This window comes from Sylvia atricapilla, chromosome 2 (genome assembly GCF_009819655.1).
Source record: "Sylvia atricapilla isolate bSylAtr1 chromosome 2, bSylAtr1.pri, whole genome shotgun sequence".
NCBI classification, from domain to species: domain Eukaryota; kingdom Metazoa; phylum Chordata; class Aves; order Passeriformes; family Sylviidae; genus Sylvia; species Sylvia atricapilla.
In genome coordinates, this window is record NC_089141.1 from 1731724 (window position 1) to 1756477 (window position 24754).

Below are 24754 nucleotides of genomic sequence, written 5' to 3' on the forward strand. Positions count from 1 at the left end.
AAAGAGTAAAACACATTTATTGTAACAGATCAGAGAGAAACATCTGCAGGGCAAGGGCACCTGCATTAAGGAGAGAAATGCAGTTTTTATTATTTGTCTTCCCTGCAGAAAAAAGAGAGAGGAAAAAGAAATCTGGAGAGAGGAAGGGGAGAGATGAATAGCTGAAGATTTGGGCTAATCTAAAGATATTTTTTTTCTTCTTCTTCTTCCTGAGCAGTCACAGAAACTTTTTGGAGAGAGGAAGAAAAAAACCAACAAAAACCCACTGAAGTGAGGCAGCGAATGAAGTCTTGCCATGTGCAGGGTTAAATGGAAACACACAATCAGAGCATAACTCTGTGTAATTCAACCCATACGCTTTGTCTGCCTGTTGACTGGGAAGGTTGTATCAAGGCTTGGCAAGGGAGGGGACTGAGAAGGGATAGTCCAAACCTTCTCATGATTCATAAACCACTGCGTTGCAATTTGGATTATAGATTTCTCTCTTGCAGTGACTCCATAAACTTGGGAGTTAACCCTAGCTCAGGCTCTTTCTCTCTCTCCTTTCAGGTTGTTCATCTCCAAGAAGGAGCAATACCCAAACTGGAGGAAAATACATTGCGCAAAATATTAAGAAAACTCTTGTTTTGAAAAAAGAATTCTTTGGAGAAGCTGATTTCCTTTGGCCAGCAGGAGAAAGTGGAGAAAATGAAGCCAAGTCTGCGATTTTTCTTAGCTGGTTTTCTGCTGTTGATTCTGCAGACGGGGCTTTGCTATGGGATAAAATGGATGTAAGTACCTGGGTCTATCTCTGCATTTTTAATGTATTTGTAAGAATTGCTGGTCTCTTACCTGTTTATACAACTGCTTCTTGAGGCATGCTGTGAAGCTGTTTAAAGAGCAGCAAGCACTGCACTTCTCCAGGCACTGATTGATTTCAAGTGTGTGTACTAGGGGCTTATGCTAACAATATTTCCATCTTCTTTCTAAAATATGCGTGCTTTAGGCTCATTGGGTTGTTTTTTTTTTCTCCTCATTGATACTGAGGGAAAGGCACACACTTGAATGCTCACATGAGCCACTTAATGAAGTTTCTAGCATTAGCTCCTGCTGTGCTGGGAAATTCTCTGAGTAGGAACTGAGAGCAGTAGGGATGGCAGCTGAGATAATGTTGCCCATCTCCAACCCCAGGGGATGCCTGACAGATAACGTGGGCTTATTGTGGACCTTTTAACCTTTGGATTTTGTGAAGAGTGTTAAAAATGAGGTGAGGAGTGGGGAGGAGGGTGAAGAAATACCAGCGACTGCGGTCAAGTCAGGATTGAGTTTCCTTGGAGGTAGTGTCACTACGAAGTGAAAACATCACTATCTCGTTTCTTTGCTTAAGAAAGCAATCAGTTAGTTGCCTGCTGCAAAAATAAACAAACAGGCCACTCCAACAGCAATCTGGTTTCATGCCCTTGATGAGTGATCTGTCTTTTCTGCCTGGGTTTGGAGCTGGGTACAAAATAAATAAGGGAATATGGGTTTGCCTCAAACTAGCATCTTTGGTAGAAGAAAAAGCACAGTAATATACAATGCCAGGAAGACTCTGTAGTGCATTGAAGCAAGGATCTTTGGGTTAGGTGGTGAAACTTGGACAAGAGGTTCCTGTTTTGTTTCTCCCTCTGCCACAGATTCATGCTATGTTTAACTCCCATTCTGCTGTTCCAATCATTGGCATTTGAAGCTCCACTCATGCCACCTTTTATAAATGCTTCAATTTGGATATCTGCAAATTAAAGTATCATATTTGAGCCAGTTTTTTTACTGCCCATCATGCAGTCAGGGAAGAGAGGATTTTCCAGAATCCAGATGGCAATTCATCTTCTCCAAACAGAAACATCCAACAGAAATGTCAAGTGATACCCTCTGGTGATGCTGTGTACTGCAGGGAGCTGCTGGAGATGACCCATCTGCCTTTTATACCCATAAAGAGAAGCACAGTGAATCTCTCCAGTGAATTTAGGGTGTTTAAATGCACATGGTCAGGTGGGAGGAATAGTCACCTACTGCAGGGCATCTTTCAAGGTGGAATTCTTGCCTATGGCAGAAAGGTAGGAGCTGGGTGTTTTTTAGGGTTCCTTCCAACCCAAACCATTCCATAATCTTTCATTGGCTGCCTCCATGCTCTAAGGGCCATCTTGGAAGTAGAGAAGAGTAAGGATCTGCTTGCTATGGCTTTACACCTTGTAGTAGTCAGCAGAGCTCAATTACATAAGCCAGCTCTTTCTGTCCACCAGCTTCCTCCAGTACTGAGGCTCTTAGCTCTGCCTTCGTATCCAGCACCAAGAAAAGCAGGCATCTCCTTTCATCTCCTGCTAAATGTCTACAGGACATTCAGCAACATGTCCATGAGACTCCTTAGCATTTATTTCTATGCAGCACAGAAATACAGCTGTTTTGTGGCACTCTGATTCAGCAGGGCTTTTATGTGTAGAACCATGACTGACTGGAGGGACTTGCCATATGCTTGGCTTTGGTGTCCCACTCAGGCAAGGTGTTTAATTGTGAGTGGGGGGCTTCAGAGGGTTCCTCTGAAGGGCAGGGGTGAGATGAGTTCCAGTATGCTCACAAGCCATAGACATGAAAAAATGCCCTGGGAGGCAGGACAAGGTCCCTAATAGCTCTGCTGCCAAAAGCAGCCTTTTGGCTGCTAAGTGGTTAAGCTGCAAGGGTTGCTTTCAGGGATGAACTGGGGGGAGAAGCAAGACACCACAGTTGCTGCTCCTCCCCTTCCCAGCAGACACATCCCTCCTATCTAAAAGTGAGTGGGAAAGATGAAAGCTGGGATTAAAGTGGTATTTGAAGCATGAATAGCATGCAGATGCACCACTGAGCTCCCCTCACACCTGTTTAAAACCTGGCAGAGACCTGCACTCCCTGTTCATGGCATTTTGCAACTGGGATGCTGGCAGCTGGGATTTCCCAAAATTATGTTTGGTTTTTCTTTCATTTGCTGCTTCTCCTCATTTCCTCACCCTTTTACAGATTAATTGTCCCCACTCCCCATCACTCTTTTTCCTTGGGGCTCAGGGACTGAACTTAGAAACTGCATGGGTAAGTTCTTGGCGAGCAGAGTACCAAATACTGAATATAGAATACTTCAGACCTGCTTATCCCAGTCCTGGACTCATATTCTGGGTGCCATACAATTGAAATCTGCTCCTTCCTTCTCTTGCTTATGAACAGAGAAGTGGGGAAAAGAACGGGATGAAGAAGGAGGGAAGTGCTATGTGATGTTTTCAGGCTTTTCTCAGCAGTCTGCCCACTGTGCCATTTTTGTAGGCACGGTGCCAGAGGCAAGCTTCAAAGAGGATTTGGGAGTGGAAGGGAGAGATAAGGAGGTGGGTTTCACCAGCCTGGAGATGAGGGAAAGACTGATATGAAAGGTGATAGGAAATCTAATTTTGATTCAGCGCGTGATGTAATTGCAGGGGGAGGGGAAGAAGGAAAACACCAATTTCACCCAATTAGGACTTCTCAGTAACACAAATATGCCCTGAAAATTAGTAAAAGCAGGGAGAATGTAAAAAAAAAAAAAAAAAAAAAAAAAAATAAAAAGATTATTTCTTTTATTTTACTTGGCTTATTTTTATGAGTTCTGTGGCCCAGATTCCCTACTGTTGGAAGTTGGTGCTGAGCCCCACCAAACATCCAGCGTGGTGTGTGGACAGTCAGCATCTTGGATACAAGCATCTTGTATACATTTCTCTTGCTGGTGAAATTTCACATCTTCTGCTCCTTCATCTGAGCTTCAGGGAGCTACTCAGGTGTAAAGCCAGAGTATGGCTCCAGAGCATGGCTCCAGATCTTCCCTGGTTCAGGATTTTGTTGTGAAGATGCAGCCTTTCTCATCAGTGTATTCCCTGCATCTTATTTTTCGCAAACACTTTCCCATCCCTTAGAACAAAGAAGGTATGTGTGGGGAGGTTACATCATTTTGTGGAGCTCAGTGTTGTTTTGTCGTAGTGCCTGGGAAGGTGAGGCAGCCATTGGCTTCCATGAGATATATCTTAGGGCTTAGATATGCATCTAGCACTTCTATCACCTTCCCCATCTGCTTTTGCAATCCATTTGGCTTTCCCAGGAGAGTTTGGGTTTGACCAAGCAGGTGCTGGAGCAACTTATTTGGGTAGAATTGAAAAACAGATGAGCACTGGAGGGAGCTGTAGCCAGATGTTCCTGCCTCAAAGGTCTGCAGATGTTGGAATATCCAGGCAGAGAGCAGCTTCTGAGGCACTTCTGCCTCCACAGGGGTTGGCATGTCCTCTGTATGGAATGTCCCCTTCAGTGTGGCTGTAAATAAGCCAAATGCAGGCTGATTTGTGATTTGGTTGGTGAGGGGTTGGTTTGTTTGATTGGGTGTTTTTTGTGTGTTGGTTCAGGGTTTTTTTTTTATGCCTTGCAGAATATGGCCAAGACACCAAGTGCTGGCATTAGGAATACCATCACTTGTAGGTGGAGCTTGGTCACTTTGGGAAGTCTCTACCTGTCCTTATTTTGGTGACCCCATCGTGTCTTGTGCTCTGGAGCAATCCCCAGCTGAGCCCCATTCCCAACTACTGCTGCACAATTCCTATGATTAAACTTCAGCCCTCCAGAAGGTGACTTAACCACAAGTTAACCAACTCTTAACTTAACCAACTCTTGGTGCACACAGGATGTCCCCGAGCCCGCCAACTTCAAGCAGCCATTCTGCAGCCAGCAAAAAGTAGGGGAGAAAATGAAAAAGGTTTTGTGCTTCCTGGCAGCCTCCCCTTCTCTCCTTCAGCCTGCAGTGGGATGGAGCTGGGACTTGGAGACATGGGCGCCTCTGAGGAGCCTGTCTGCCTGGCAAGGGGCTGCTAGATGAGCTGCTGTGAAAGGACTGCAGGATGGGGGTGGCAGGAGGGGAGCAGCCTGGGGGTGAGGAAAGGTCTTTGAAGTCTGCTCTTCGCTCCACAGGCAGCGAAGGAAAAGTTGACAAAGCTCCATGGCCTTCCTCAGCACTCAGTGAGCCAACTCTCTGCTGGCATTGACTTCAGTCAAGCTTGGGCTTGAAGTCAACAGCCTTGTGCCCACTTCTGCCAGCACTGAACTTGGCAGCATATCTGAAAACAGCTCTTTATTTTAAGCTTTTAGCTCAGGGTTGGTTCCCTCCCCACCTCCACTTCTCTCCCTCTTCCTCCTTTTTCTTTCTTTTTTTTTTTTAAACCACATAAATCCTACTTTTCTATTTGAAAAGCCCTTGCAGAACCGAGGGAAAGATTTCACATTTACCAGGGGATGTGGTGTCTTTCCCAGGACTTGTGGAACTGATGCAGGGCAGGGTGGCAGGGGCATGGGCTGCCTCTGACAACCAGGAGCTTAGACAAGGTTGTTGTAACATTCCTGCAAGCCTTTTCCGGATTAAAACCTGAGAAATTGAGGCTCCTGCAGATTAAAAACCTTCAATGAGATCAACTACAAAAAGAACCCTAATCTTTGCCTCTGTTAACATTTACCACACACTTCACTCCTCACAGCCCTGTTATTTTTTCTAAACTTTTTTTGTGTTACCCACATCCCTGCAAGATTAAGGGCTTTAGGAACAGGCATTAAAAAAAAATGCCTTTTCATAAAGCAGAGTTGGTAAGCTGGAGCAGAAGTTCATGGTTGCTCCAGCAGTCCCTTTGTGAGACTTTCTCAGATCATGTCACAGAACAGAGGGTGGGGATATGCCTCCAGAGAGGAGATTCTTCCACCCTTCAAGGGGCTTTTAAAGGGCACCAATGCTTTGCTGCTCAATTAAAGGAGTTTTTCTTCCTTTGACTTGACCAGGAGCAGTGTCCTGCTCACGAGGTACCTTGTAAACCAAATAATATATGACTTTCATTGATATCTGGAGGTGCTTCTTCCTAACTTGCAGTTGCTATGAATAGTCCTCTCATGGAGCCCACACCTCTCAAAGGACCTAAGACTGCAGAGCATTAATGTTTTCCAATGAATTTAATATCTACCTGAGGTAATTAAAAGAGCAAACGAATGTCATGTTCCATCCACACATATTTCCTCTGTGATTATGTTCATAGTTTTCTGGCAGTGTCCAGAACTTCAGTTGAAAGATCTGCTGTGTTATATGTAGATCAGGAGATGGTTGGTGTGGGCCTTGTTTATTTAAAGGGATGGATCAAACATGTGTATTTTAAAAAACCCTGAAACAACCACCCCATGGCTGTCTGGAGAATGAAGGATGGGGCAGGAGAATTAAGTGAGAAGAGCACAACGTTATCAGGAGAAAACAGTGAAAAATAGCATTTCCTTGGTGAAAGCAGGTAAAATCCCCTTTTCACATGAAGGGTGTGAGTCCACAGAAAGACGCTTGTCAGATTTTTTTTTTCCCAGTTTGAGAAATGGAGGATGTTCTTCCAATCATGTCCTCGAGGGCTGGATTTTCAGGCTGGCTATGCCCCATTGGCTCCAGTTTCCCTCCCACTGCTGCTGATCAGTGGCAACTGGGTGAAGATAGGCCAGAGACTCATCACCAAATCTACCATGGACCAGCCTCTCCTGGGAGAAGCTTTTCTTTCCACCAATGGACATAGTTTCCCAATAATATCCTTGCAGGCAGTGGGTATCTGATGCTGCCAGAATTTAGGAAGCAGAGAGATGTGGTGCATTTCCACAGGGAGAGTTTAGAGTCACATGGAGTGGAGAAGATATTCCTCCAGGAGAAGATATTCCTCCATGTAGGACAGACACTGAGCAAAACTAGGTCATCAGGGCATGGACTAGATGACCTGATAGCCTCTGACATTCCTGATCTGTGATTTATAAATGAACTTTTCAGTCTCAGCAAGTGACTAAACTAACGGAGTTTTCCATCTCCATTACCTTTTAATTTTTCCTCCTGACACTTGGAGATGTTTCCAATTATAGGTTCTCATAAGCAAAGACATGAAGTTCAGGCCTGGGAGATGCTCAGAAAACACTTTCCTGCATCCTGCAGTTTAACTCTTGGTAGACTTCCTGGACCTCAGCTCATTCTATGAGAAACAGCCATTTACTGACTTCTCTCCAATCGGAAGGTATTTTCTCTCTTCCATGAAGTAAATGGTTTTCTTGTTGCACTATAAAGCTGCTTCTCTAATGGTGATCACTTCAAGCCATCTGTAATAATCCAGTCTTGTTGCATCTTTTGCGTTTTTACACACTGAGGATGAGTTTTCAGTCTGAAATCTGCTTTCATCCCTACCTGTAGGTGGTTATTTGTGATTTGTCTGTAACAGTGAGAGAGAGGTACCTCTCTGTAGCCTTCCAGGTGCTTTAAAGAGGAGACCTGTATAAAGGATCAGAAAATGTGGTGTAAGACCTAGGAGATATATGCATCCTTCTGGAGGGCCAGCTAAAACATTCCAAGGCCTCTCGAGTGCCACCTGATACATTTGATTAGAAAACTGGGCTGCTGACCATAATACAGCCTCACTCACAGACTTGGACTGTTCCTCCTCTGCCTGAAGCTCAGGTTGTAAAGTTATCTCAGTGCTCCTGCCACACCCTGCCTGCTTCCCTTGTGGCTGGGTGAATTTATCATTTATACTCCATGCTGTGCTGGAGAATTTATCATTTATACTCTATTACTCTGGAGTATTTATCATTTATTACTGATGAGCTGCTTTGGCCTCTTGCCTGCTTTGTGTTTCAGCTCATTCCTGGGAGTTGCTGATAGGCTTTCTGGGATAAGCTTTCACAGATTCCTGGTGTCAAGTGCTAGGGGTTGGACATACCTCATTCAGCTCTGTGCTTACACCATTCAGAGGTTTGTGTCCCCGTTTGGTGTCTGGGTTTCCTACACAGAGCAGAAAATGAGCACTTCTAGGTCATGATGGTGTCTTACCATAGGTCTCAAAAGCACAAAAGGCCAACTACTTCCTAGATGTGGTTTTTTGGCTTTCCATGAGCTCAAGAAGGATCCTGAAGGACTGCTGTGAGGTCCACACTGTAGAGGTTTGCAGTCAGGTGACAGTCATAGTATTCAGAGACTCATGTCTCTTCCTTTAAGGACATGATCTCTCTGAGATAAATGAGCACCCAGTATATCACCAACAATGTATTTTATATATTTTTTCTCCACCAGCTCAGGTTCACATCTAAGGCAAAATGAGGGGCCCCTCTCCAAACAGGGAACATTGCATGAGCATCTTGGTGTATGGGACCAAGGTGAAATTGCAGAAATTCTGCCCAATTTCTGGTGATTAAATCCTAGAATCGTTTACCTTGGAAAAGACCTCTGATGATTGAGTCCAACCAATAACTGAACACTGCCAAGCCCACCACCTTTTCCTTTCCCTTGAAATTCACTGGCAATGACTTCTGCTTGTGGTATGTTTAACAGACCTCTTAAATACGTGTATGAAGTACATATTTATAGAGCTAGCAGAGTGGTGGTTTCTCTTCCAAGTTGGCCACTGATTATCTAGTGCCAGAAATGCCAAACTCCAGCCACATGGGAATTTGTCATCACCAGCAAGGATTTAATACTCCAGTTTTAGTTAGGGCTCCATTTTAGCTCTGTTTCCATCTCTTTTAACTTCTGAAGAATGTGGATGTTACAGTAATAAAGCGAAATGCACCCCCAAATGCCTTTGCTAATAAGCCAAACTAACCAAGATGTCTGGGGATGAATCTGAAAGCCAACACATTTAACAAAGAGAGAAGGAAATACGTGCTAAAATTGTGTTGCCAGGATCAGACGCCGTCAGATTGTTGATGCAGCCAGCTAGAAAAGTTGTTTTATGGGAATGAACAACTTTTATGACTACCCTAATAAAGCTGTAAACACACAAAGAGAGTTACACACCATGATTCTGCCGATCGTTTCGGGTGTTCAGGGAAGAGTACAGACCTGTAAAATGCATGTCAGCATTTGTTCTTTTTTTTTTTTTTTAACCTGGAAAAGTTGGCAATTGGACTGTAGAAGAACCACCAATGTGGGATGTTGTTCTTTTTTTTCCATGATAACATATGTGCTGGTATTCGTGGATCCCTTCTCAGATTTGACTGTGGTGCTTTCTCTGCACATATTTCCACTGAGCTTTTGCACTATGGTTGCTGGAGACTGGAGAAACAGACTTATCTATGTGGAACAGTGATTGAATCAGTGGAGGCCCTTGGCATTAACTCTAAGTGAAAGCATATGTTTTGCAAATTTGGTGATTTTTCCCTCGGCCATGGGATTTTCTCCGTAATTAATTACATGACATTTAGCATAATCCTTGGAGAGTGTGTGAGACAGATTCTGAATGCAAAATACTGATAACACCAACATGGCTTTTTTTTTCTCAAATGCCACAGTCTTGGAGCATCCAGATTTCTTTTATCATGGAACTGATGGGTCATTTTTCACTCCGTTGGGAGGTCTGTGCTCTTAATTCCTCAGCAAACAACCTTCCCCATAGGATTTACACATCCAGTTGACTTGACATAGACCCCTGGGGCTTTGTGCAGACTCCCCTCAATAATACAGAGAATTGCACACTGCTTTCTTCCCACCTTCCTTAAATGCCTACTTTATACGAGATAAATCACTCTTCATAGTTGCTCATTTTTCTCACCAGCTTGTTCTAGGCACCTATTTACAGAAAGCTTTAATTAAGCCAGGTAAGCACAGGCAACTAGAACGCGTTTTAATGCTTTTTTTTGCATGTGCTTGTCTCCTCAGAGCTCTGTCCAAGACTCCTTTGGCTTTGGCTCTGAACCAAACGCAGCACTGCAAGCAGCTTGAAGGCTTGGTGGTTTCTCAGGTGCAGCTGTGCCGCAGCAACCTGGAGCTAATGCAGACCATCATTCAGGCAGCACAGGAGGTGATAAAGACCTGCCGTAAAACCTTTTCGGACATGCGCTGGAACTGCTCCTCCATAGAGCTGGCTCCTAACTACCTGCTGGACTTAGAGAGAGGTAAACAGAACTCCAGTCCCAACTGAGTTTTTTTTTTTTTATTTTGTGTGTGTGTGTGTGTGCTGGAGATAGGAAGGGTGTTGCTCCTGGGAGGCCGTGGAGGGTCTACAAATCCTACTTGTCCTGTTCTCTGAGACCACATCCATTCTTAGGGTGCCAGTCATGCCCACAGGCTCTTGGGTCCAAGACCTGGTTTACCAAAACTCTTACAAGGCAGACCATCATCCTCGTCTGCTCATCCCACTGGGAGTCATGGCACAAGCACAGGACAAAAGGAGGCAGGAGAATCCACAGAAGAGCTTATCCACGTGCTCCAAGAGCAAATCACACCGTAATGAACAAGATGCCTAAATCCATGTGGCTCCTTGCCCTGCTGGAATGTTGTCTTACGTTGAAGAGCTCACTTAGGAGATGTGCTCCTAAACTAGTGGTGCCATGAGACATCTCAGCTGCAGTGAGTCGGTGTATTGGCTGCTCTGTGGGACACAGACTGTGTGAGCCTCTTTTCGGGGAACATTTACCTGGCCCAGGAGGCTGAGCTGGAGTTCTTGTGTCTTTCAGGCACAAGGGAGTCAGCATTTGTGTATGCCCTCTCTGCTGCTGCCATCAGCCACACCATTGCCAGAGCCTGCACCACCGGGGACCTCCCTGGCTGCTCCTGTGGTCCCATCCCAGGTGAGACACCTGGACCTGGGTATCGATGGGGAGGATGTGCAGACAACCTCAACTATGGTCTTATCATGGGGTCCAAATTTTCAGATGCTCCCATGAAGATGAAAAAATCAGGATCACAAGCCAATAAACTGATGCATCTGCACAACAGTGAAGTAGGGAGACAGGTAACAAATCCACAAGAGTTATTGTACTTGTACCATCATCTGTAGCGTTGATCACTCGGTGAGGGTTAGTGTCTCCATCAGCTAGTGAAAGGAGAGAATATTGCTCCCAGATTGCTCTGAACTCCTTTTGGCTGCTGAAAAAGGTGGCTGCATAACTCACCCTGTGATTCAGGCAGTCCCAAATGCCATTATCAGCCCTTTTTAACCATGAGTGGGATGTCTCACAGCCAAGGCTGGCTCTGCCTTGCCTGCCCCAGGAGGTGTGGTGGGGATGGGTCCCATGGTGCTCTGCCAAGGGCATTGCGTGGGTGAAGTGCTGTGTAAGTGTGGAGGATTATCATCTGTCAGATGCATCCAGCAGCAGTTGCCTCCAGCCATCCTGCAGCCAGCAGGGAAGACTTTTTTTTTTCTTTCTTTTAAACCCCTATGCTAGTGATTATTCTCGTATCTGCCACAAGCTGCTTTTAACATCTCGAATCCAGCGGAGGGATAACATTTGTCATATGCAGTGCCTGGTGTGCACTGATGTGCAAATCCCTATAGCAGCTCTCCATGCAGCTGAAGAAATGGATTTGGGAAGGGGGAGGATGGGGGCTGTAAAACTGACCCCTGAACCCACCTCTAGAGCTGCAGGGGTTCCATAGGCAGCTCCTACTGCACAGCTTAATCCTTCCAGGGATGCCTGTGCAGGCAAACTTGGAGCATGCTGAGCTCATGGGGAGCTTGCTGTGTAGCTACAGGCTGAGTCCACCTTTTCAGAGGACAGCCATGCTGAAGTTTCCCTCCCTGGCTCTTTTTTTTTTTTTTTTCTACTATTCCTACACTATTTGGTTTGTTTGCTTGAGATTTGTTTTTTGATTTTTTTTGATTGGGGTTTTTGTGGGCTTTCTGCTGTTGTTGTTTGCTTGGGTTTTTTGTGGTTTTGTGGTTTTTTTTTTTTTTTTTTTTTTTTTTTTTTGGTAATGTCTTGAGTTTTTTATTTCGATTGCAAAGGGCAAATTTTTTTTTAGGACGTTGCGTTGCCATGACTGGTGCATTCAGCCCTTCCTGGCAGCATCCTGCCATGTCCCACTGAAATGAGAATAGTGCAGAATCAAAGTAAAAGGCTATTTTGGCTCTATGACCAGGAGAAAGGGAGGGTGAGAGTGCCCTGAATTCAACAAAACCATGGTATTTCTCTTATCAAAGCTGCTGGAGGTCGAAATTGATGTTAATTATCTCTTTATGGAATGCTTTGATATTCATCTCCTTAGGATTTTACAGGGTGGAAATGCAGCCCGATATAGATATCTGATTAAAATTCAAAATACTCTTCTGTCTCCTGGCTGCAAAGGAGCCCTCATAAAAGCAGTCCTGGGCTGATAGGGATCATCAAAGAGCTGTAGGATCTCATTTGCTTTGGAAAGTAGCTACTCTAGACTGCCTGTGCAGACATGAGAACTTTTCTCTAGCAGTCCCTGCTAAGGGAGTACTTTCATTAGCAGCTTGTGGGATGTTTGGCTGCGAGACAAAGGGCATTTCCTAACTCCTGCATTCCTTTTTGCAGGTCTTGAAAGCCTCTCTTGAAATGAAATGTAAGTGCCACGGAGTTTCTGGGTCATGCTCTATCAAGACCTGTTGGAAAGGCCTCCAAGAGCTGCGAGACATTGCACTGGACCTCAAAACCAAATATTTATCTGCCACCAAGGTCGTCCACAGGCCCATGGGCACACGCAAATACCTCGTGCCAAAGGACATTGACATCAGGCCGGTCAAAGAGACAGAGCTGATCTACCTGCAGAGCTCACCTGACTTCTGCATGAAGAATGAAAAAGTGGGGTCACATGGGACCCAGGACAGGTGAGGTCTTCTGCAGGGAGTGCTCACTGTGCTCTGACCCCAAAGAGGAGAGGGCAAGAGGGGAACATGTTTGAATGAGGGTGACATTTAGGAGGTGACAATCCAGGAGGTGACATTTACATGCAGGTAAAGCACATCTCTAACATACAATGTTCATGATGGCTGTGGCCAAGATAGGGCTTTGCTGACACATTTTCCATTACACAGCCAGGCATAAGATACATTCCAAAATTCCCAGGCAGCTCACCTCTACAGGAACTTGTAAGGATCAAGCAGCTGCTTTATACTGTGTTGAGTCCCCACCATTTTTTGCAGTCACTGCTGGTTAGAAGAGGTGTTACTCTAAGGATCCTCTAAGTAGGCAAATGTGAATGCAATTAGAATCAGCATTCCTAGATTGCCTAAAAAAACCCCAAAACTACAAAGATTTTTTTTTTTTTCTTCTATGCATATTAAAGGTCCAGGTGTGTTTGTATTGCTTATGACTCTGCAGAGGAATTTCTTTATTGCATTAATATTAGGGATTTAAGGTCATTATGGTGAAGCTCAGCCTCCACTGGGCTGCATACTGTCCCCTTTCACAGGCCTTTCTCTTCCCACCATCTGTTTCATTTCCTCCAAGACAAACTAATTCAACATTTCAACAATCTGAGCATCTCTAGGTGGGCACACCCATCTGATCTCTCTAGAGCTGACCCATCAACTGCCAAAAAAAGTGTGTGTTTCTGGTATTTTCCTCATTTTTGTTATGGCTGCAATGGCTGGATTTTTATTTCCAACCTCTCTATTTAGTTGCTATCTTGCTGGCTTTCCTTAGGCAGTTCTCCTTGCTCTTTGAATAATAAATATTTTTTCCTCGCTCTTTCTGTTATTTTGTGATGGAGGCTCAGGCAAGTGGCTGGCCTTTTTTGGGATGCCTTCATTTAATGTAAGGGATGCAGTGGTATTTGGACCATTATGGTTCAGTGGGGAGAAGACACTGCTGAAATGAAATGATCAAAATGCGGACAAGATAAACAATTTATGCATGTGGGGATGTGGCAGCTGGAGACATAGATTAGTGGTGGGCTCACCAGTGCTGTGGATTTGATGATTTCAGAGGGTTTTTACAGCCTAAATGATTCTGTGGTTCTGCCTCAGCATTTCACTGGTGGAGCTGATCAGTAGATAAGACAGCTGAGTGAGACAACTGTCTTTTTTTGTCCCCTGATGGTTTATGGCAGTTCATGTCCTGTATCCTCTGACATCAATGGTTGGACTGCTCAAAACCAGCACTTAACCTGACTGCTCTGACCTTTATTGCCAGTCCAGCAGTGGAGCATTAATTATCAAGTGAAGATGTTTATCAGTCACTGAGAATAGTGTGGGAAAAGCATGTATTGAAACTGGTTTCTGAAAGAAAATGTCATCTGAGTGGAAGTGAAGGTTTTTTTTGTGGATTTGTATAGATTTCGACATATTCACACCTTGAAAAACACTTCTTTGTTGTGCCTTTCTGTTTTGCAAGGGAAAAAAAAAAGTGGTGAAGATTAGTTGGAAATTAGTTTTATAGGAATATAATATTTAATCTGCATTAAACGAACAGGTTGTGTCAAAACAAAGTTGAACTCATTACAGATGTGCCAAGCAAAACATTTTCCACGAGCTGAAATCCTTTCTAGGGACAGGGAGGTGTTACTTCTCATCTAATCTTATTTTACAGCAGATTTCAGCTTTTTATCCCATCTAGGGATGAAAAACATGCCAAGGCCCTGAATGATTTTATTTTTTTCCTTCTGAGGAAAGGAAAATGTGTATTGCAGGCATCCATTTATCCTGAGCTGGACAACAGCCATGACTGTGAACCTGCCAGCCAAGGGTCCTCAGGAAGTGAGACTGAGGGAGGATTTAGAAGACCAAGATATTAAGGCAGGAGGGGGATGACTTTCAAAAGGAACTCGTCAAAAATACTCCTCACTCTCAAATCTGGAAGATGGTGCTTTCCATGGGAGGGGAGGAGGGTGAGATAGTGCTGTGCTGAGCTTCAGGCATCACTCAGGCCAAGTCTTAAGTGTGTAGTTGGGCTTCTTTGCATCACAACCCATCTGCAGGCTCCTGAGAAGATGCCTGGTGTCTCAAAATTGGACTGTGTAATACAAGCTGCAGCAACTCCTTTCCTGAACTAAATTACTAGAGGAAATAAGTGTAAAATGCACACAGTGTGGGTGAAGATTGGTCCACGCTTCCTGGGGGGAGCAGGGAAAAGGAGGGGATCTTCCCTAGCCTCCTCCTCCCATAGATGCCTTTTTCTCTTTGCACTTTTTCTCTCATGAAGAGGGTGCCTAAATGCATTTTAAATGTGGTGGCTCTGTTCCAGCCTGCTGCAGGGCTGCAGAGATAACTCCTAGTGGCAGGGATAAGGTAGAAGGAGCACAAAAGGAATGCTTTTAGAGGGAGAGCATGGCAAAATGTGGTTCAGGCTTACTCCAGAAAGATGTAAAAATGCTCACGTGGGAATAGCTCAAACGTGTTTTTATTTAATGAGTCATGCCCTGGAGGCATTTGAATATTTTATCTTTAGGCACATCAGAATTTTCTGGAGGTAGATCCTGCTGTTTCCAAGTAGTCTAGTTTTTAAGACCAGTCATGGCAGGGAAGTCAAAAAGGGTTTTTTTATTTGTTGTTGTTGTTGTGGCCTCTCATTTTGTCCACTCTCTCTTCAAACACCTTCCCATCTCCTTTCTGGCCTTTTTCTTGGTGCAGAGGTCAGTCCATGCCTGGGCTGTTAGAGTGCAATCCCCTATGGCCACAGCCCAGGAGACTTTGATCTGGGCATCTTCAGCATTTTCCAGTCCTGGTTTCTGCCTCCAAAGGGATTTGGAGGAGGGAATATGCCATTAACACACCCTTTTCCTGTTCCTTGATTAAAATATTCATACTGATGCTTTTTTTTTTTTTTTTTTTTTTTTTTTTTTTTTTTTTTTTCTGTGATGACAAAAAATGAACAGTTTTGCAGCATATCCAGAGAAAGCCCTTTTCCTCCTGCCTCTCCCCAAGGTCTGATTCTTGCACATGGAATACTGGAAACAGGACAGGGGTTGATGGTAAAGTTGCAACACCTTGGATGTGTTGGGCTTTGCTGTGTGCTGCAGGAAACAATCCTGCACAGCCAGGTGGGTGGAAGGGATAATCTAATTGGTGATCCTAATAATGGGAGGGATCCTATTATCTGTGACTTAATGTGTGCTTCTCAGGCAGGAAAGGGAATTACTTTGTAGATGAACCATATGAAAATCCACTCCAAAAATTACTCAAAAGCCTTTTAGAGTCTTTCCTCAAAGGATTTTCAAAGCCTTCTTCAGAGCAAGCCTGAAACATTTTCTAAGGCACTTTGGGCTTTCTTAGTTTGTTGAAATTTAGAAATTTGAAATTTAGAAATCTGCATGTCTCTGAGAGCTCAGGGTTTATCCAGATTTCAAAGTCAGGGAACTTTGAAGTGCTGGAAAGCTCATTAAGGAGCTGATTTTTGCAACCAATATCCAAGTCTCCATCAAACAAGGCTTACTGCCACATTGACTCCAGCCAAACTCTGTGTACTTACATACCACCATCACACTTTCATAACCAATTAAAAAATGGTCTGCAGAAAAGCCAAAAGAAGCGATCTGGGAAGCTGCAAATAAAACTTTAAATACAACAAATCAACCACTGGGGAAAAACGTAAATGCTCCCCTTCTCAGAGATATTTTGGACAAAAGCACTTTTTCCTCTTTTAACAAAGTAGTTCAGTTGTCCCTGCCTGAAAAAAAATCACTGCCAGCTTTGAGTAAATGAAAAATAATGGTAGATTATAAAATTGAGATCACTTTCGTGAGAAAAGAAGCAAAAATACGAATCTTCCTTGTAAGTGGAAGATGTTGCCTTGTCCCATGTTCCAAAGGCTGTTTAAGACTCCTCAATGAATCCAATGGAAGGGAAATTCTGCCATGCACGAAGCCTGGCAGGGATAACAGAGCTGATCTTTCCCAGAGCAGCCTTGGAATCAAGCTGAATGTTGGAAGGAGGCTGCAGAAATCAGGCTGCAACAAACGATGTGCTTCATCAGTCACCACTCCTCAGGTGCCTCACTGTGGCAAGGAATGTGGCCACTCTCTGGTGGCTGCTCCTTTCTTTACTGAAATATGAAATATTAGTCACAAATGTCTGAGGCTGGTATGCTTTTTTTGGATATGAGCATACATGAAGCTGGCTGAGCACACATCTGCTGCTCAGTTTTCAGTGTTCAGTGGCAGCTCTCGCCATCACTTCTTTCCTGCTATCCCAAGAATATGCTTTGCATTGTGTAATAGCAGGGAGATTGTTCAACCTGTGGGAGAGAAGGCTCTGGAGACCTTAAAGCCCTTTCCAGTGCCTAAAGAGGCTCCAAGAGAGCTGCAACAGGAATGGAGTGACAGGACAAGGGAAAGTTGGCTTCTCACTGCTAGAGAACCTGGGACACTGGGAAGAAATTCCTCCCTGTGAGGGTGTTCACTGGAATAGTTTAGGGAAGTTGTGGCTGCCCCATCCCTGGAAGTATTCCAGGCCATACTGAATGGGGCTTGGGACAACCAGTGGAAAGTGTCCCCACTCATGGCTTGGAACAGGCTGATCTTGGACCACATTGTCCCCTGTGCTGAGCACTGGTGGGGCTGCACCCTGAGTGCTGTGTTAGTGTTGTTCCCCTCACTCCAGGGCAGACTTTGCAGTGCTGGAGTGTGTCCAGTGTGTTTGAGGGCTCTGGAATGTAAGTCCTATGAGGAGTGACACAGAGTACTGGCATTGCTGAGTCTGGGGAAGAGGAGGCTCAGGGGAGACCTTATCACACTCTGCAGCTCCCTGAAAGGAGATATTGTTATCAGGTCATGGTTGGTCTCTCCTCCCAGGAAACCAGCAATAGGACAAAAAGGAAACGGCTTCAGGTTGTGCTGAGGGAGGTTCAGGTTGGAGATTAAAAAGATTTCCTTCAGTGATAGATTCATTAATTGAAACAGGATGCCTGGAAGTGTTTAAGAAATGAGTGAACATAGCACTTAGTGGAGTTGGTGATACTGAGTCCTGGGTTGGACTTCATGATCTTGGAGGTTATTCCCAACCTTAATGATTCTATTCTATGATTCTATTCTATGCTCTCCAAGGTTCCCTTCCAGCCCAAACCACTCTGTGATTCTTTGTTTATGAAATTTTTTAGCAGAAGAACTCATATGTAGCTGGGGAAGAGTAATAGTTATGGGTAGACAACAGCATTTGATGTTTGGTTTTTTTGTCACAGCTTCTTTTAGTTTCTGCTAGCGAAGGCACGGGATTAGATGAGCTTTGAGTAAGTTAAGAGTGTGTTCAATGGTAGTCAATTTGGGAACAGTTATCAGATTTGCTGCCCTTTATTTGATGAGCTCTGAAAAATTCTGAATAAGAAATAGCAAATAATGTTTTGTGAGGGTCCCAGAATAACTGGAGGAAACCTACTCTAACTAAAGATGTCCTTGTAGATAACAGGTGGACTAGATGGCCTTTAAAGGTTCCTTGCAGTCCATTCTATGATTTTATGAAAGTCAGAGAAACATTGCATTTCTGTTCCTCCTACCTTATTAGGTGTTATTCCTTCTTTCCCAGGGCAACATCCTTGCATCTGGTGCCCATTTCAGTAATTGAAATTACTGTGCTTCTTTTTGTTATCTTAGTTAATGTGTGGGGAAGATTGAATTCCTTCTACCTTGAGAGAGCTGAATTTGATCATAAAGTTTCCTGAACAGATTTGTGAATGATCAATTTATTTGTGAATAAAATAATTCCATGCAGTAAAATTACAGTGGATAATGAATCTATCTCTCTTAAACATATCTAGTCCCTCTGCAACCAAATGGCATTTGAGTTAGAGAAAATCTGCTCTGAGAATGATTTTCCATGGACCTTGATCTTTTCAGGAGTGAGACTGAACTGACACCACCTAGGCTGTTACTGAAGACATTTCTCTACCATGCTTTTAAAAGCAGTTTCCTTAAATAACTTGTTCCACGGTTTTACTATCCTCAGTGTTAGGCTTTTCTTCATTGAAATTTAAACTAAACATAATCTAAAATTAAACTAGTAATTTTTGTTCTCTTTCCTTGGCATATAAAGAACATTTTTTTTCTCTCTCCTTGTTGCAATAATCTTTTATAGAGGTTAAAAGATATCTTTTAACATATTTCTCTAAATCAGTTCCTTCATTGTTTTCTACTTTCTGAACTGCACCTCTGGCTCCCCTGGGAACATTCCCACATTTAGCTGGATCTTTCTCAAAGTGTGTTGCTTACTTTGCACCTTAATCCACTATCACAAAATGTCCTCAACTCCTTCTTCCCTTAAAAATTATCCCCAAATTTTTAAGCTTACTCTCAACTCCTCATTAATAAAAATGCAGGCTAGTTCCAGGATCTCTCCTGACATCTCCTCACTGACATATGTTATGGATAACTCTTTCTCATACAGTTGTTTAGTGTCAGTCTCCAGTCATTCTTTGTGGATGAGAATGCAATTTAAAAGTAGGTAAGGTTCTGCTCTCAAAGTTTTATATGAAGCTGTGACCTTGATGTATTTTCAGGAATGTCCATTGTGTTATATATATCCTCAGGGATCTGAATTATTTTTCTCTTTCTTTCTTTTATATAGTGTTGCATTACTTGACATTATTAGAGCAAAGGGCGCCAAAAAAATAAAAAGGAATTTGATTTAAAAGAGGAAAAAAAACCATTTGATTTAAAAGTGTAAAAAAAAAAAAAAAAAAAAAAAAGGAGTACTGTGTTCTGGGATTTGAGACTGCTGGAGTTCATGAAGGCAGATGGTTTCCTTGTGGTCAGAAAAGGATGAGGGAATCACACAGCCAAGGGGATGAGATGTCAAGGAAGCAACATCCCTTCTATCATCCCTAAAGCTACAGCCCAGGTGTTGGCAGTGTATGAGGAAAAAAAAGACTGTAGAAAGCTCTCAGATTAATGTTTTACTCCTGTAACAGCATCTCCCTCATCCACTGGGAGATCCATGGGGCCAGGAAGGCAGTTGCTTGTGCCCCAGAATGACTTTTTTTTTATGTCCTCATAGAAAAGTTCTTATTAAGAGGACTGATGGAGTGATGTTCCAGTGGGTATCCCATCCTTATCATCATTTGTCAAAATCATGGGTGACAGCACAGAGCTGGCCTCAGTTTGGATCCCAGGTGCCAGCTGTGCAACCAAAAATATATGTGTACTTCTATCTGCTGACGGGACACAATAAATACAGATCCACAATGAAGCTGACTGACACTTGACTTCATCAATCTTAGAGGTCTTTTCCAAGCAAATTAATTCTATGATTTCCCCCTAGCTTTTAAAATTAAAATCCCCACTCTCCATCTGGGGGAAGACTCCTAGAAGTTCTGGGGTGTCCATCACAACCTCTGCTGAGGCTGTATGGTGTATTGCAGTGCTTCTGCAAATGAGGGCTGGAAAAGGGGAGATTTTGGACAGGCATATTGAGTGGGATTTGTCCAGCCAGCATTACTGACCTCCTCCCTTCTTAAAGAATAAAAAAAAAGCACTGTGACAATGTGAAAGGCTGTTCATGAGCCAGAACTTTGGCTGGGATTATGGCTGAAGCATAATTTCTCAGCAGTTTTCCAAGTGCTTCCAGAGGTCACAGTGTTGTGTTACGATGCAGTCTCCTGCCTTCATCTTTTCTCTCCACGGCTCAGGAGAAGGGCATTTCTCTGAGTTTCTGGAATTGTGCTGGAGCCAGGCCCAAAATAAATGAGACTGAACTTAACCCATCAGTGGGGAGCCTGGTGAGATCACAGCTGTGATGCTGATGTTCAGGGCAGCTTCCTTGGGTCAACTCTGGTCTTTGGAGTTCTTTGTCTTCCCCTACTGGCTGAGAAACTACCTACTTCAGCTTGTTTTAAGAAAAATTAATCTAATTCATACCCAGGCCTATGCTTTAAAACAGAAAACAGAATCTCTGCTTAGTGGCATTGCCAGGAAAGTTTTCTAGAAGCCCACATGTGTTTATGATGGGGTCAAAACTTTGTTTTGGCTATTCAACCCACTCATTCTGAATGTCCCTGTTTCCTGATACCAAACTGAGAAAAAACTTGAGGGTTTATCTAATAATATTTTTCTTTCTTTTTCCTTTCTTTGTTTCAGGCTGTGGGCAATAGGGAAGGTATATGGGAAGGCTATTTCCTACTAGGTCCACTTTTGGGTTTTTGTTGGGTTTTTTTTTGGCAAACCACAGGAGTGGATGGAGGGAAAGAGAGAATCTCAGGTCCCAATACAGCAGGTAGAAGAGTTTTGCTTTCCATTTGAATGTGTAAATATCACTGCTGTGTGTTTGGGGTCAGAGTGGACCTGTATTCCTTTTCTTGGCCACTTTAGTGAGCTCCCAGCATGAAGGGACATGGATGATGCACTGCACATCCCTCACCACACCTCTGCAGATTCCCCATATCCCTTTGTGAATCTCCAGGAAACAACATTTCCCTCCACTAGCAAAGCTGACAAACGCCCTCCCCTCTTCTAAAGCCAACACGCCTACATTTGAACCTTGGCTCTGAATGCTCAATGCATTTATTAATGCATTTATGAGGAGTCATTTGGAGGTTTCTCCTGGAGGGGCCCCAGCTCACAGTGGCACTAACAAGGCCTTTGGTTCAGGGCTGGGCAAACACATCCAGTGTGGCTGCACACTTCAGCTTGGGTAGAGGCTTTCAAAGGTTTCTAAATATTTACACTCACTCTTGGATGAGAGAGAGTCGAGGGGGCCTTTAAACACTGAACCTGGAGAGGAATGTGAATCAGAATAACAAACAGGAGGCAGAAAAACTTAAAGGAGAGCAAGAACAAAATCTCAAAACTTCACTAATCCCGTAACTTTTCCTAAAGCATTACCTTGTGAGCAATTCTTATCATTTTCATGGATTTGTTTTCAGCTATTAACAGTTGCTTAGCTCAAGGGTCCAACGTACCCTCCTCTCTCCTCTTCTTGCCCCAAAGCAGCCTTTAGAGTGTTTTTGTCCAAAACAGACACAAAACAGATACACAGAATCGATACTCAGGAGAGATGTCAGTAATTACCCCACTGAAGAAACCACCTTTCTTACAGAACTCCATCAAGTTCACAGCCCCATGGTGTTGGATGCACACCAAAAAAGTGTAAGCATCTGACCAAACATGAACACTCCCATCCTGAGTTGTCTTTATAGTCTGTGGACAAATGGTGTCTCTAGAGCATGGTTCAATGCTTGGTGTACTCTCATGTCCAATGAATATTGGAGTATTTTAGGAAATGGGATAGATGGGTTTTGAGGACAGATGTGAAATGGTAATCAATGGATCAGTGAAAAGATTCCTCAGCTCAGGAATTCCTTCTGAAAACCCCGAGCCATTCACTGGCAAACAGACAAAATGAGGGGAACCCAACACAATTTTATCCTACTGAGTCTGGCTTTAATTAACAGCAGAAGCCAAACAAGCAGTGAAGGTCTGTGTGATGTCTGGTGACTTGTCCTCCCATCCTGTGCTCCTGCCACAGTTCCTGTCCCTGGGTCAGGACTCAAAGTGTTTTGGGGCCAACTGCCCAGCTACTCGTGTCGTGCTGGGAGAAAACCAAAGGGAAAAAATGCACAGAAGAGCTCTGCTAGTCTTGATTGTGATTTCCCTGATAGGATCAGTGCTGCAGAGTGGCTGTAAAAGCCTGTTGCAGGATTTTTCCCAGCCTGGGGTCCTTGGCACGGAGCCTGTTCAAATCCTACCCTCCTTTGCCCTTTTCAGGTGAGGCCGCAGAAGACAAACACCAGTGTTTATTCTTTGGGGTGTCACATTCTTCCAGCTCCTTTCAGACAGTTTTGGAGCCTGCCTGGGAACACGGACTGTTTGGAATGATTAATTCTTGTTGTGGAGGTATCCCAACAGCTTTTCTTGTCTGCTCATGTGAGAGCAGCCCAGCTGAGCTGCCAGCCCCAAACCCAGAGCCAGAACAGGGGTTTAATGTTATTTTGGGTGTCAGAGGCTGTCTGATGGCAGCCCAGGGTGCTGTTGGATGGGTGCTGTGCTGCCTTCCCCCAGTGCCTTGCAGAGCACGACAGTGGTTTGGGAATCCCTGCAGGAATTTGCCCTTGCTCACAGCATTTTCCTTCTTCCAGACAATGCAACAAGACCTCCAACGGGAGTGACAGCTGCGACTTGATGTGCTGTGGCAGAGGCTACAACCCCTACATGGACAAAGTGGTGGAGCGTTGCCACTGCAAATATCACTGGTGCTGCTACGTCACCTGCAAAAAGTGTGAGAGGACTGTCGAGAGATATGTGTGCAAATGAAAACTCTCCTCTGCCCACCTGGCAGCTGAGACAGCGGTGGCACCATTCAGAGAAAACATTTCTTTGAGCAGACATCGTTTATCTTGTAAAGACACAGACTTGAGGAGAGATGGTAGGAGGAAAAAGCGACGATCGTACCAGTCAAAAGAAGAACGTAAAAGAAAAACCTCCCAAAAAAGCAACAAAGCCACAAATGTTCCCCCTCACCAATAAAATGCGCTCTGAGAAGACAAAACCTCATTTGGGATATTCTTCCAAAATGGTTCCTATGGTTGGCAATGATGTCCAGCCATCCAGTGCCTTAATATTCTGAGAAATAAATATAGAAACTTTCCCTGGGGGGAAAAAAAAAGAAAGATTTGTTTGACAGTGACTAAGGCTGCACCAGTACTGAGGTCTCCATTAGGACCATCCCAAAAGCCTTTCCAGCAATAAATGCCTTTGTTGCCAGACCTAATTTTTAGCAGGGAATCGTCCACTCTGAGTGATAAAAGTGGAAAGATTTCAGGACAATCCTCTGAAATGCACAACTCATTTTAATCTTCTTTTTTTTTTTTTTTTTTTAACACAGGTCCAAGACTTTGAACTTATTGCTGAAGGAAAATATGTCCTTGATTTGTTCAGGCTGGAAAAAATTCATCCATGAAAAAAAAAAAATCCCCTGGAATCCTGGAGGCAGGGAGAGTAGGGTAGGCTGAGAAGGACTTTTTATGGGGTCCACAAGACAGTAGTGGAGTCATTAGGATAAAAGAACAAAGTAAAGTCCAAGTCCAGTGAGAAAATAAAGAAAAGAAGCACGCTCCTGCTCTCTCTTTACCTTTAGGCTGTGATACCCTTAGTCACTGACATTTTTCCACATTGTCCCATCAAATCCTTGGGGAAATATGCCACTGGCTTTTTCCCCCACAAAACCATATTGATCCAAGCTCAGGAAACAGGGAGTCCACCCATGGAAGTCTGCAGCTATTCCCAGCAGGAAGGGATGGGAACAAGTCAGCCCTTCACGTGGCCCTGCCCTGACACAGCAGAGAACTGCTACCTGTGGCTGTACATATTTTCTTTTATATGCAGATATATGGAAATATTTATATCTTATGCTTTCATCTACATAAATATATCCTTATATTATAAACAAGCATTAACAATAGTACGAAATAAATGCTGAAATTACTGGTGCAACAGCAAGATGTTAGGTGGTTGTTTCACTCTCCTACTTGTAAAGCAACTCTAATTTTCCTCCCAAAACAGCATGGTTTTGAGGCACTCACTGGTGCAGGAAAGAAAAGTCTCTTTATTCCCTTATTAAAAGTTTCTTTATTTCTTTAATCTTCTTTATTCTTTATTTATTTCTTTATTTCTTTATTTATATATTAAAGACTATTCTTTATTCTTATTAAGAGGCCTCCCCAGCCTCTTAATTTTGTGCACAATTAGCCAAGATACAGTCAAGACAACGAAACAGAACACTTGGAGAAAGGAAGAGTCCCCACTGCTGTTTTGGTTTTCTTTATCCGCAATCACCCTCATTGGTAAAATTTCCTAGTGCCCCTGAGAAGCTCAATAACAAACAAATAAAATAATAACAAACCAAAACTCACGCATCTCATGTCACGAGTGGCTGGATTCTGGCTCCTGGAGAGGAGCTGCTGTGCAGGGGAGGTTTGAACATAGCCCAGGCTCCATCATTTGCTTTTTTTGTTCATTTTTGTTTCTTGTTGTCTTGTCTGTTTGCTTTTGTTTGCTGGTTTGTCTCTTAGGGGTTTTGTTTTGTGGGGTTTTGGTTTTTTGTGGGGT

At 43.6% G+C, this 24754-nt stretch overlaps 1 protein-coding gene across 3 annotated transcripts; it reads left to right on the top strand.

Annotated features, from left to right (window-relative positions):
* The first annotated feature begins 262 nt into the window (after positions 1 to 262).
* Positions 263 to 23289, top strand: WNT11 (Wnt family member 11). 3 transcript variants are annotated; one of them, XM_066338558.1, is made up of 7 exons: positions 264 to 770; positions 9701 to 9936; positions 10498 to 10611; positions 10696 to 10775; positions 12322 to 12614; positions 20880 to 20924; positions 22786 to 23289. In XM_066338558.1, exons 1-7 carry the CDS (start codon positions 688 to 690, stop codon positions 22958 to 22960), a joined length of 1026 nt encoding a protein of 341 aa, XP_066194655.1. In that variant the 5' UTR covers positions 264 to 687; the 3' UTR covers positions 22961 to 23289. The 3 variants fall into 3 exon arrangements, with proteins under 3 accessions (XP_066194647.1, XP_066194655.1, XP_066194661.1); XM_066338564.1 differs by having other exon boundaries at positions 20880 to 20954; positions 22786 to 22861; XM_066338550.1 differs by lacking the exon at positions 20880 to 20924 and having other exon boundaries at positions 263 to 770; positions 10498 to 10775.
* The last annotated feature ends 1465 nt before the right edge of the window (positions 23290 to 24754 follow it).